We start from the raw sequence: 12,264 nt of genomic DNA on the forward strand, positions 1-12,264 counted from the left end.
TGGGACTGTGCATAGTGTTTTCAGGGCAATACCTTCTCCTGCACTTATTGTTAAATCAACCTCTGATTTTTAGTTTTCTTCTTAATTCCCAAAACTGTAAATGTTTGTTCCAGCTGACCTGCTGTTCCTGCTAGGAGGCAGCCGGGCAGGGTGCTGTGCTGCTGGGCTCCTCTGAGCCCCTGCTGCGCCGTTCTTTAGGATGGGCAAATATCAGATTTATGCTACTCGGTTCTGTTCTTGTGCAGCTCTTACCAGTGGTGTCACATATGTGGTAGGTAATAGGTCTGACTTCTGCTGGGTCTGATCTGTTTTCAATTGATCATATATTGCAACTAAAATCTCCTGGATTTTTTAGTTCCTGTCTTCTTTGCAGAACACAGATTTCGACTGTAGACTGTTCTGAGTCCTTCTATTAGGTAAAACAGGGTATAAGAAATAAACTTTATATTTGGAGTAGAAGATGGTGAGCAATTAAAGAAAAAAAAAGTAGTAACTTGAAAGTTAATATTATTTTAATGAAAGGATCCATAAAGAATATGGAAAATATCAACAACGTATCTCGTATGTCTTTTTTTAATTTGTTTAATAAGAAGTGTCAACAGTGTGCTGGGATAAATTGCTAGCTTGGAATACTTCCCCGATTTATTTTGTCAAAGCCCTGCTGCTGCTGAAGATGGACACAGTGAAATGTGCCGCATGGGCTCTCTGTGTCTCTGGTTACAAAATGCTGCCGTTGCCAGGCCAGCCTTGGAAGCGCAACCTAGCGCAGCCCGACTCCGCCGTCGCACGGTCTGAGGAGAACCGCGGCAGGTTTCACACGCTCTGGTGCAATAAACTGGTGCCAAGCACTTTAGATTTTAGAGAAAGTGTTTAGCTGTCTCAAAGTGTAGCTCGGGTTTGGAGAAGTGCTTTTCTCTAGTTTGCACTGACCACCTGTAAAAGGACGGACCCTGGCAAATCCGGGCAGTTCGTTCTGGTCTGGGTTGGGGATTTTTGCGCAGCTGTCAGCCTTGCAGACGCAGCCTTGGCTTGGAAAACTTCACGGGGCGTTTCTCCTCCAGAGCATCCGTTCGAGCAGGGAGGGTCGGCGAGCCAGATCATGCCTCAGTATTTCAGCAGCTGCTGTTTTTGAAGTGAGCATCATCAGCGCAGAGCCTCACGTTGGGATTTTCCATCTGCGATGAGTGTCCCTTCGCAGGGGGCTCGGAGAGCTTGCACGGGTGCTAGTGGCGGCCCTGCCGCTGAGATGAGATCCAGTGTGCTCACTCAGCAACTCTGACTTGTGCCACAGGAACGGGAGGAAAAGCCTGTGGCAGCAAGGTGGCTCTAAGGAGTAAAGCACTGGCACAGGGCTCCATACCTGCCGAGCTCGGCAGAGCCCCCAGGCGAGAGCCGGGGACGGCCCATCGCTGCCTCCATGCAGGAGGCACCTGCCCCGCTGCTGGCAGCTCCCCTGGAGGCGGCGGCTGCCCAGGGGGCTGCTGCGCAGCAAGGGCCCGGGGCCGGGCCTCGCCGTCACGGCCCGCAGGCCGCTCGCCTACTCGCCTGGGCTGGGAGGAGGTGCCTCTTAAAGATGCATTTTTTAAAAGTGGCTGGAAGCCCAAATGTTAATACTTACTCCTCCCAGAACCTCTGTGTCATTTCATTTTATTCTTTGCCTCATAGATCCTGAGGTACCTTACTTCCATTTTGGCACTCTTCATGCAATTTTTTGTTGGTTAGCTCACTACTGTGGATTACAGGAAAGGGAAAGAGGAGTATTTCATCTACGACAGTTCCTGTGCTCTCATTTCTTCTACATTTCTCGTGTGTGTATTCCCTTCTCTTGCTGTTCTTAACCTTTTCTATTTCCTGCTGCCAAGTGGATTGGACTCACTGACCCCTAATAAAAACTAGGGAGCTACAATCAGACTGTTGTATAAATTATTCAGATAAATTTGGGGCAGTAACTGAAACTGATGGAATTTCTCCTGATCCCTAGTAATTCCTGAGTAAAAATAAATTTGATAGTAATCCTAGTGTCCTATTTTTAATTAAAATTTCTGTATGATTGCCATTGTTGCATTTTTTTTGTCATAGTTTTCTTTACTGTCTCAAGATGCAGAAGGTGGCAGATGACAGGCATTACATCTTCGCAATTATTTGTTAGTGCGATTCATATGATCATGGTCTTCCATGATCATCAGAGTTTTTCACCTTTTCTGTCTACTGCAGCTCTGATCCTATAAGCCAAAATGATAAATTTTATAAAATCAATCTTTGGAAGAGCTGAACGTAAGAACTAAAATCTTGTATCACTGTAAATGAAAGAAAATCTTACATTACCCAAGTAGTACTAAGGAAAACATTTTCAGCCTGTCAGTCTACCACAGGTGCTGGCTGCCATGCATGCTCTTGCGAACTGAAGTGTTATTTCTGTTTTGAAAACAATTTTCTCGCTCCTTTTCTTCTGATCCAGGGAGAAGAAACTGAAAGCTCGAGTGCAAGAGTTAGTGAGTGCTTTGGAGAGGCTCACAAAGAGCAGTGAAATCAGGCATCAGCAGTCTGCAGAATTTGTTAATGACCTTAAGCGGGCGAACAGGTAAAGGATCTGCTGGCAAACAGACGCACCATTGAGTGTTCTGCGGTGTTCTGGTAATGTGCTGTCATCCCCTCCCCAGCTTAATGAGCAGCTTCTGGACCCTTGTCCTCGCACTCACTGGCCCTCGAAGGTTATCGTTAGACAGGGGGGAGGGTATAAACTTCTCTTGTAGGATACTGAAAACTACGTAACTAAGAATAGAGTGGGGAAAGTTAACCTTAATTGAGTTGCTATTATTACATGCATTATTATTAAACAAAATATAAATCTCTCCATCTAGTGAGATTTATGTACTGCAGTTAACTGCTCTTTCCTTTGGCTCCAGCCTCCTTACTAACAAACTGGCTTCCATAACAGCGCTTAAATTTTATTGGTTGCAGAGGTACAGCTGATGCTGTAAGCTCTCTGCAGGCTTGTACTGGCAGTAGCTTTGGATGGACTGAGAATATTATGGACTGTAGCTCCCCCTCCTGCAACGAGCCTACAGCTCACAAAGTAATTTCCACTAATTGTATTTATGGAGGAGAAATAAACACTAGTTTGCTTAATGGTGGGTTTTGTAAGCAGATGCTGGCTGTGAGAGAAGCTTTCTGTAAAACATTACATGTTTGATATTGTAGCATACTGATTCATGAATAGTGCTCTGCAAAGGCATCATAAGCAACCCTCTAGCTGGTTCTTCAAACCACGTTTTAAAAAGTGTTTTGAGTAACCAGTTTACTGGTAGAGATGCATGCCTGCCCGAAAGAAACACAGAGGTTAGCACTGATGTGAATTTGGAAATGAGTTTTAAAATAGTTACCCAAACTTCAGAGTGCCCTTGTGGCTTTTCTTTTTGGTAACATTTGCTGTGAGCTAACTTTGTTGAATGGTCTTGTATTATCTTGTATTTCTAACAGTAACTTGGTAGCTGCTTATGAAAAAGCAAAGAAAAAGCATCAAAACAAGCTGAAGAAACTGGAATCACAAATGATGGCCATGGTGGAGAGACATGAAACACAAGTGAGGATGCTCAAACAAAGAATAGCGTTGCTAGAAGAGGAGAACTCTAGACCGCACACCAATGAAACTTCACTTTGAATGCGTCTCTTTCAACAATGGTTAGTGCCATTACCAATCTGTTTCTTTTGGAGGCTGTTTTTTAGGTTGCTTCAAACTCCAAGAGCTGTGACTGTCAACACAGGTGTAGTTCATGGCCATCTCTAGGGTAGCAGCTCTCCAGCCAGGAGCCATGGGGAGAACCTAAGCATTAAGCAAGGACTCTCTAACAATGTAAATGGACAGTGCCTGAATTATCATGCCATGAGTATGTCTGTACTCCTACAGGTTCTCTTCCATCTGATGTCCCAAAGGCAAGTGTCGCGTAACAAAATAATACATGTTAAGAGATTTTATTTGGGGCAGTTTGGAGATAACTGGAGAGTTTCTCCCAATCCCCAAGCTTCCTCTGCACACACCTTCTCTCTGTATTGTACGCAAGCCTTGCTGCTGCGGTTTTATCAACTAAATAGGCAGATTAGGGGTAGGGGATGGAAGTCTCTTTAAGGTGATGGGCTGGTTTGCTGTTTCCCCCATACCTGCAGTACTCTTGCTCACAGAGCAGGTAGAGTAGGAAGAACTGTTTGTTTGGCAAAAAACAAGAAACCCTGGGCATCTCTGGAAACTACGGTGATGTATTTCTTAGTTTGTAAGGGGGCTAAAGGCTGTGAGTTTCACCATGCTGGATAGTTTGTGCCAAGTTTGGGTAAGAAATAGAAAATCTCCTCATATTGCGTGTTGTATGCAATTATTTTCTGCGACAGCTGGATTTTCCTATTAATACATTATAGCCAAGGTTTTCTTTAAGAGGCTGGGCCATCTTTGTCATGTGCATAGTTTTATTACATCTTTCTATGATCAAGGGGCAGAATGTCTTTTTTTAATACTTTTGACCAAAAAAGGTACTTATTTATTAGGAATGTACCTGTTCAATATTAAATACATATGCACAAGGCTCTAAATGTGTGTATGTATGGATGTACAACCACAAGCAGAATGTGAATGGTTATGTCTTTATGTAACTTCTTAAGCTAACTTTTGTTCCTGTTAACTTTCTTTTCTTAAGTAACATCATCCTAACATATTACCCAAGTAAATGAATGGAAAATTTTGGCCTGTAACAGTAATGAAGGCAAAGCAAGGTGATAAGGTTGATGTCTCTAGGGAGCAAAAAAGGGGAGTCTGACATAAGAAAATTCTTATGTGAAACTTTCTCTTTTCAATGTAGCCATGACCAAGCATGTGAAATACAACTGCCAATTTGGCATTGTTAAAACAAGCAGGGAGCCCAATAACTTTGTTCAGCTGTTACTGTGTTACTTCTCGCCTTTGTATTTTTTCAAGCTTTGTTTTCTCCAGGAAATCCAATTTCAGGAGTTACTATCCTTTCCGTTCGAACTACGACTTGTTTTATGCTGGACTGCATTTCGAGTTTGATTAATGTGTTCTTTCGTTAGTACTGCAGTTTCTAGTACTAAAGAAGTATTTGTAAGAGGACTTCAACTGTTTCTGACTCGTCTTGGGTTAGGCCAGGCAGCCAAAGCAGTTCTGGGACTTTGTGTTCAGAATTTGGTATTATTGTTAACTCTTGGTTACAACTGAAACACTTATGGTTGTTGTTCATCCCAGCTCTCTTATTACGGTAGCTGCTGTTTTCGTCTTTCCTTGCAGTATAATTTCTTGATACTTCTATAGATTCTGATACATCCAGCCACAAAGCCAATGTCGTAAGTGGCTGATTGCAGTAGTGTAAGTTAAGACAATGCAGTTTTCAAAATTTAAGTTGTAGGTGGTGTCCTCTTTATTAAGATAATTGCACAATTCTCACTTAATTCTAAAATGCAAATGGAATTTTTTGCATAATCAGACCATTGAGGCAATAGTTACCTTGATTTCTTACTGTCTTTATGCTTTTGCTAAGTATCCATTATGTTTCTTTTTTGGCCAACTTTGTCAACAACAGAAATATGCATTTTGCCATGTGTGTGCTTTAGTAGTGGCTGATCACACTTACTTCTGAAGAAACATGAAAAAATAATCCACTGTGTGCTCTAGTAAAAATGCAGTTACAGTTTTGTCTGCTGGTACCTGGAACAAGTAACTGGAGGTCATCTCAAACCGTCAATGTGAAATACCTTTCACCTAAGGTAGCTAGTAACCATTGTTCACTGGATTCTCTCTTTGGCTCCATGTTTTTCATTTTGTTAGTAGCTAAAGAAATTGTTAAGCCAGTTAGGCTTGAGGCAGTTGAGCCGAAACCCATCTTTATAGGCAAAAGTGTACATTAAGGAAGCATGAAATGTACCTGGATTTAAAAAACAAAGTTGCAGTGTCCTTCACTGGGCCTTAAATAGGCGATGATTTGCTGACTCCGTATGAACTAAGTGCAGTTGACTCCGTTTACTGCACAGCTCCCTGGCCAGCCGTGCTCTGAGAGCGTGTTAGAATCAATCACGTATCATCGCTAAGGTAAGTCGCTCTCCCTTGCTGCCCGTGGGGCTTAGATACAGCAGCAAGACCGGTATCTCACAGCGTCCACAGTCGTGGCTGATCCACGTGCCAAACCAACAGGCAGCTTACAACAAGGCAGCAAGTAGCTACTGCTCATTTAGTGGTGCACTGGCAAAGGCTGGTAGGAAAGCGGAGAAGGCTTTACTGGTGTTGTTTCGTATTTTAACAATTAGCCGCAGTTCCAGTGTGTCTCTTAAAATGGCACTAATCCTGAGAGTAAATGCCAAAAACCTAGTTCCTTTTATGCAAGTCTGAGACACAAGCCTATACAAAAGTGTGCATTTTAACTTTGTATGATGCAAGTCACCTCAAATCGCTGCTACTAGCTCACTTAACACCTGTAACAGAAATAGTACATTTGCAAAGCAGGAAAAATAATTGTTCACTTATTAATTAATCTTAGTTTGTATTTTATTTTTTGACTTTTTAAATTGCCAGAGTGCATGAGACTTTTTCCGAATGCAAAGCAAAATATAAACCAAGTACTTTTTCTAATTAAGTGTATAAATCTTCACCAGCTTGAATGTACTGTTAGCTATTACAAAGCACACGTGACTAAGTCTGCATTAATGTCAGTATTGTTCTACCCTTTTTATTAGGAGTTTCTCATTTAAAAACTCATTTAATGCTGTACCATACATTGTAAGTTTAGAAATTAGCTTTAAATGTGTTGCTGATTTTTAGTTTTTCCTAGCTGCTGTAAAATAGCTATTTTGTGTTTATTTGATATAGAATTGTAAAAACTGCATTTATTTATACAGAGACATTTATAATACTTTTATTTTACAAATGTTCTTATATTCTGAATAAATTTTTAATGCTGTCTTTTTTTTCTGGCGTTTCTTCAACATACCTGCCATCTTGTTGCTGAACGGTTCTGCTAAAAGGTAACACAATCCCGTCATCGTTCTCTGCGAGAAGTCAGTAAGGGAGCTGGTGTGACACTGTAAGGAGTTACTGTAACGGGGGCATTAGATGTTGGCTCAGTGGCTTTCACCGAGCTCAAGAACATAAGCACTTACCACAAACCCTCTACGATTTCAGTTAAAACTTTACAGAAAGGAAAAGCACATATGAAACTGTTTCCACACATCCAGTTCTTTTAATGACAAGTTATATGGACCAAAAACTCTGTCATCTCATAAATACTTTAAAAGCACTGATTAAGTTTGCCATACTTCCTTTCTTCAACACACCAGTCACTTTAAAATAAATGTTGCTTCCCATTGTTTCATGGGTCCATTTCCACCTTCACAATTGGCTTTTTATTGGCACATACATATGTATCTGTGCTGCTAACTGGCTTAAGGCAATATCAGTTTAAACATTCTATTGTGAAAGAATACACTGTACCGGCAGCACAGGCTTTACATTTCACACTGCAAACAGTAATGTTTCATTACTACAGTAAGTTATGAACTCATTTACTTTAACTTCACAGAGAAATTACAGTAGAAAAGGTCAGTTTAGGCATAGCCTCTTAAGTGATGTGCTTCAGTTTCTGAATCAGTGAATAACGAATAAAACCACAGCCATTAGTACAACAAGATGTTATGGCTAGTCTAAGATTTTACCTACTAAAACTGAAGAGCTGACCAGCGCAGACTGCTCTTCAAGATAGCATAATGGAAGTTGACCAAAATCTGCAACTTTACATGGGGTTTAACTCACAATTAGAGCTAAGTACTTTCTACTAAGCTAGTACTGTTACACTCCAGATACATACCAGCGAGGAAAATGGATTAAGTTCTTGAACTTTACACAAGCAAGAGGAAGACAGGTCACCCTTCATGCACAAGCCACATGAAAGAGCAGCTCCCTATGTTTCTGCAAGGCAAGCAGAGCTGCACAGTAACTGTCACCGTGGCACAGCAGTTCGGAGCTGCTCTGGGTCCTAGAGCCTGGAGAGCAATGCAGCACTGCACCAAAATCACTGAACAGAAACCCACCTCTCTGCCAGGTCTGTTTTGTTTTTTCATGTCACTGTGCTGCTTTAGCCCAGCGACACTGACGCTCAAGCCTAAGTAGTGTTTCCGAACGCTGCAGTGCCGTGCAGCCGTACCAGCTCACTTAAGGACTGTGCTGTAAGTACAGGCTTGAGAACATTTAATCATGCAATTTTACGTACTTTTCTGCATAACATAAATATATGTATCCAACTAGTAGGAATATATGGATCATCTTCCTCATTTACTAATTTTACTTAAAAACACTTAAAACATTTGTATTCAAAGCAAATTTTTCTCATAGTGGAACGTGTGTTGTAGGATTTGTGTCTTCAAAAGGTATAAATGCTTGGGTTTTTTAAACAATGCTTCATGAGCTATAACTATTTTCTTAAGCATATTGAAGCCATAATGGAAACAAAATGAAAATTAGTTCTGATTAACAACTAAAGTGTTAAGAATGACGAAATGCTTATCTTTTGAATAAGTATACCGTTAAAGTTCATGGTGGACCTTTCCAAATTTAAACATTCTGAACGCTGTGAAGCCTTCTGACAATTGCTTTCAAGTAACTGTAGGGCTGCATGCTTCCTCTTACTCTGCTAGTAGTGAAGAATGAACTGCAGTCACTTACACTTCCTTCCCAGAAGCACCCACAGGTGAGACCTCTAAGCATGCGTATAGGTGTTTCTGTAAAGTCAGAGCTGCACAAGAGTCTACTTTAACCTAACCTTTCCAATGAAAAGACAAGTTAAAACTCAAGCGTTTGATTCTAATGTACTCCTGCTAATCCAGATTCTTCCTGTTGGTATGATCCTGAATATGGCCAATGGAATTGCTACATATACTGTCTTGCTTTAAGTTCACAACCTACTTGAAACAGTGAAAATGCACACAGAGCACAAATCCTAATGCAGCTCCTATCAGTGCAGATGTACAGTATTTAGAACAGTGCAAATTCTAGCAGTTAGCCTATTACTTTCATTCTTGAACTAGACTATTGCTACAAATGCATAAGAACAAAAACCTATTATGCAAGAGTAGTGACAGTTCCAGGCCTGATTTACTGTAAAAGCACCTTCAGTTAGTTTGTAGAAACTTACCACATCTTAAATAATTTTGGTTGTTTCAAAAGCTGAAATACTGTAATAACAAAAGCAATCTTAAATTAGCATGAAGTCAGTCAGTCATGTATAAGCACCAGATTCTTTAACATTTACAGTGCAATTCTTTAAGTAGAGAAGCTACTTTTAAATCAATGAGAGGCTATTCTACCAGTTCTCAAGAGTTTTGAGCTTCCTAAAATGTGTATAGCATAACCTCCTAATTTGTAAGATGAAGGCACCTGATTTTAAACTCTGAAAAAACTTGTTCAGTATTAAAAAAAAAAAAAAAAAAAAAAAAAAAAAAAAAAAAAAAGGTAGATGAAAATTAGAAAGCCCACTGACCCAACAGCTGGACAGCCAGTCACCCACAGAGCAGCAGTACCATTCTGTACCACAGGGTATTACAGCCTGGCTTCTTAATGGAGACTCTTGCTCTTCACACTGGAGAGGTATGAGTGCGGCTTTATACTACAAATCACCAAGAAAGAGCTTAATATGTGAAGCATCAGAGTTGGAAAACTAATTTCCTCTACAAAATCACTGAGAGCAAGTCTGTTAGGAGTGGCCAGATTGCAAAGTCTGCTTTGTCTTTGAAAGGAACTATTACATATCTGACAGCCACAAGCAGGTAAAGCAAGAGCACATTGAACACACTGTTCTCAACGCTGCAAAATAAATCACAGGAACTTTGGAGCACAGCAAAGAAGCCTGGAATAGTGATGAGGCCCAAAATTATAATAAAAACTATTTATGCAAGTTTGGGCTAAAAAACTTACATGATGATGTTAAAAAAGATACTTTGATTGTGCAATAAATAAAGCTATTATTTCCCTGCTTCTTCCCAGAACCGCTTTTTTTCAGACTTTGGAGCGCACAAGACAGCTGCTTTCAAAAGCATGCATGCACATCAAGGAGTTGAAGTTAGTATTTCAGCACAAAACGTACATAACACAATTAGGCAGATCACTCTTCAAAATCCAAAGCATTCTGCAAAAGAGAGATGCTAGAAATCTCACACTACTAAGACGGGACATTATGTGGTACTAGAAACTGCAAGACAATAGTCTAGACTCTCAGGATCCACCTTTTTGTTGTTGTTGTTGTTAAATGTTTGGTCATATGTATTAATTCTTCAATTTCAAGGAGACTGATGGATGACCATTCACAATTTGAGTAACTCCCCTACAGACAAGCACTCTGACTTCTTTTAGCTCCAAGCATAAAGTGTTTACGTTTCAAGTATGTTGAGATCAGCTGTTGAGTCTAACATGCCAACAGTAACTCATTTCTCTGTATCTATCGCCCATATTTATGAAGTTTTTTTTTTTTTTTAATCCATTACCCACTTGTTATTTTACCCATTTTTACAGAAACTCATGTAAACTGTACTCCTAAACTTGGAAATACACTTAGTTATAAAATGATGATGAAATAAGAAACTAGGAAAAGTAAACAATCCAAAATGTTCACAGTGCAGTGCACCGCAGAGCCCAAGGCAGATCACGTGACACCACCACACTTTTACATTGCTTTACAAACCTTAGAGACAGCAGAAAGCAATGCTAACGCAAGAAACTGTACCCTTACACAAAGTGGTAAAAGTTATTGCATATTTGATCACATTTATTTGCAATTCATGTTAAGGCTGGATTTACTAAAACCATGATGTATCTAAAAGCCCCAATTTGGGCTTCTTAATGAAGCAACCAGTTCCTTATACACTGAACCAAACCTTCATTAAGAAGGAAAAAAAAAAAAAAAAAAAAAAAAAGACCCAGTGAATCTAGAGGTGAGCCAGCATCTCCTAGTCACAGGACACACTTGCTTCATTTTAGAGACTTCCTCTGTCTGTGACATGATTTAATACCTCAATATTTCAGTTGAAGTTACAAGAAGTTCAAAATTTACAGTTTCATCAACTGTCCCCTTATTTCACAGAGCATGAGATAACAGTAACTCATCTGAAAAGTCAACACATAGTTACTTATTAAAGATTTCCACAGTTTGCTATTTAATCATGCCTTAGGAGAGGCTCGTTAACTCTGCAGGCAGCAGCAGCCTAGCAGTACAAATACAAACTTCTGCCTTGCTATGAGTAAAGGCACTTTTGCTGGGACATCAACTACTTGCACTGAAGAAGAAACTAAAAGGTTAGTTTTCACCTGAAGCTGAATAACATCACATTCTCCAGCATCATCCCACCCTCAGTTGCTGTACTGCTTACCCATTTACTGTTTTGAACAGCCTTTGGATACTATTCTTTTTGCAAGGTAAAACAAAGCTAGACCAGGCTATTTCACAACTTGGTCTTGAACAACAAGGCCCTGAGGACTCTTGCTCTCCAGGGGGAGGAAGTGTTGTAGTCTGTTTCTCCTGTTAACTGAAACAGAAGTTCAGGCTTCCCATAGCTAAAAAGTGCTACAGCTTTAAAAGTCCCAAATCACCTGGTGCCATGCAGCTAAATAAACCAGAATATACTTCTAAAGCCATTTTTGAGAAAATAAAATACTAAGAAGTACTAGATGATATAGGGTAGTTGAAGGAAGACTAGGATTGTGAGGTTTTTTTGGATACCACAAGAGTTGTGTAAAGACTCAATGCGTGAACATACATACACGCTGATGAGAGAAAAAGGCCTAGTTCGCTCAACCAGTCAAATAATCATTTGCTCACTGACCCTTACTTTATAGAAAATTACATTTTAAGATCTTTTGCTAGAACCTGCTGTGACAAACAGGGACAGTACATTTTTCCCAACTGCAAAGCAGGTATTCAAAACCCCTTAATTTGAATCATGAAGAACAGATTTAATACTTACTTACAGTTTGTCACCTCAACTCCTATTTTTTCCCCCCACATCATCTTTGATACTGTTATTAAGAAAAAGTGTTGTAGCTGAAAATGACTGCGGCTACATCATTCAAATGCTAGCTGCAAGTGCAATTCGATACTACTGGATATATACAGAACATACATACATACACACGCTACACTAGAGCTTTAAGGACAACAGTATAGATAGATATAGATAGCTAGAGATAATACTCGGCACTCTTAGGATAGTTATTGCAAGCCTGATTAA

The 12,264-nt window shown here is 40.0% G+C and overlaps 1 protein-coding gene across 6 annotated transcripts in view; it reads left to right on the forward strand.

Annotated features, from left to right (window-relative positions):
• MCC (MCC regulator of WNT signaling pathway) overlaps window positions 1–6,888 on the forward strand; it is a 198,963-nt gene extending 192,075 nt beyond the window's left edge. For 5 of the 6 annotated variants that reach the window (XM_062599020.1, XM_062599023.1, XM_062599021.1 and 2 more), the window contains 2 exons: window positions 2,459–2,581; window positions 3,481–6,888. In XM_062599020.1, coding sequence (XP_062455004.1) covers window positions 2,459–2,581; window positions 3,481–3,661 — 304 coding nt within the window. In that variant the 3' untranslated portion in view covers window positions 3,662–6,888. Of the gene's footprint in view, window positions 1–1,665; window positions 1,723–2,458; window positions 2,582–3,480 lie in introns of those variants that run through there. The other variant, XM_062599019.1, reaches the window with a different exon arrangement.
• Window positions 6,889–12,264: the final 5,376 nt, after the last annotated feature.

Source organism: Rhea pennata, chromosome Z (assembly GCF_028389875.1).
Source record: "Rhea pennata isolate bPtePen1 chromosome Z, bPtePen1.pri, whole genome shotgun sequence".
NCBI classification, from domain to species: Eukaryota; Metazoa; Chordata; class Aves; order Rheiformes; family Rheidae; genus Rhea; species Rhea pennata.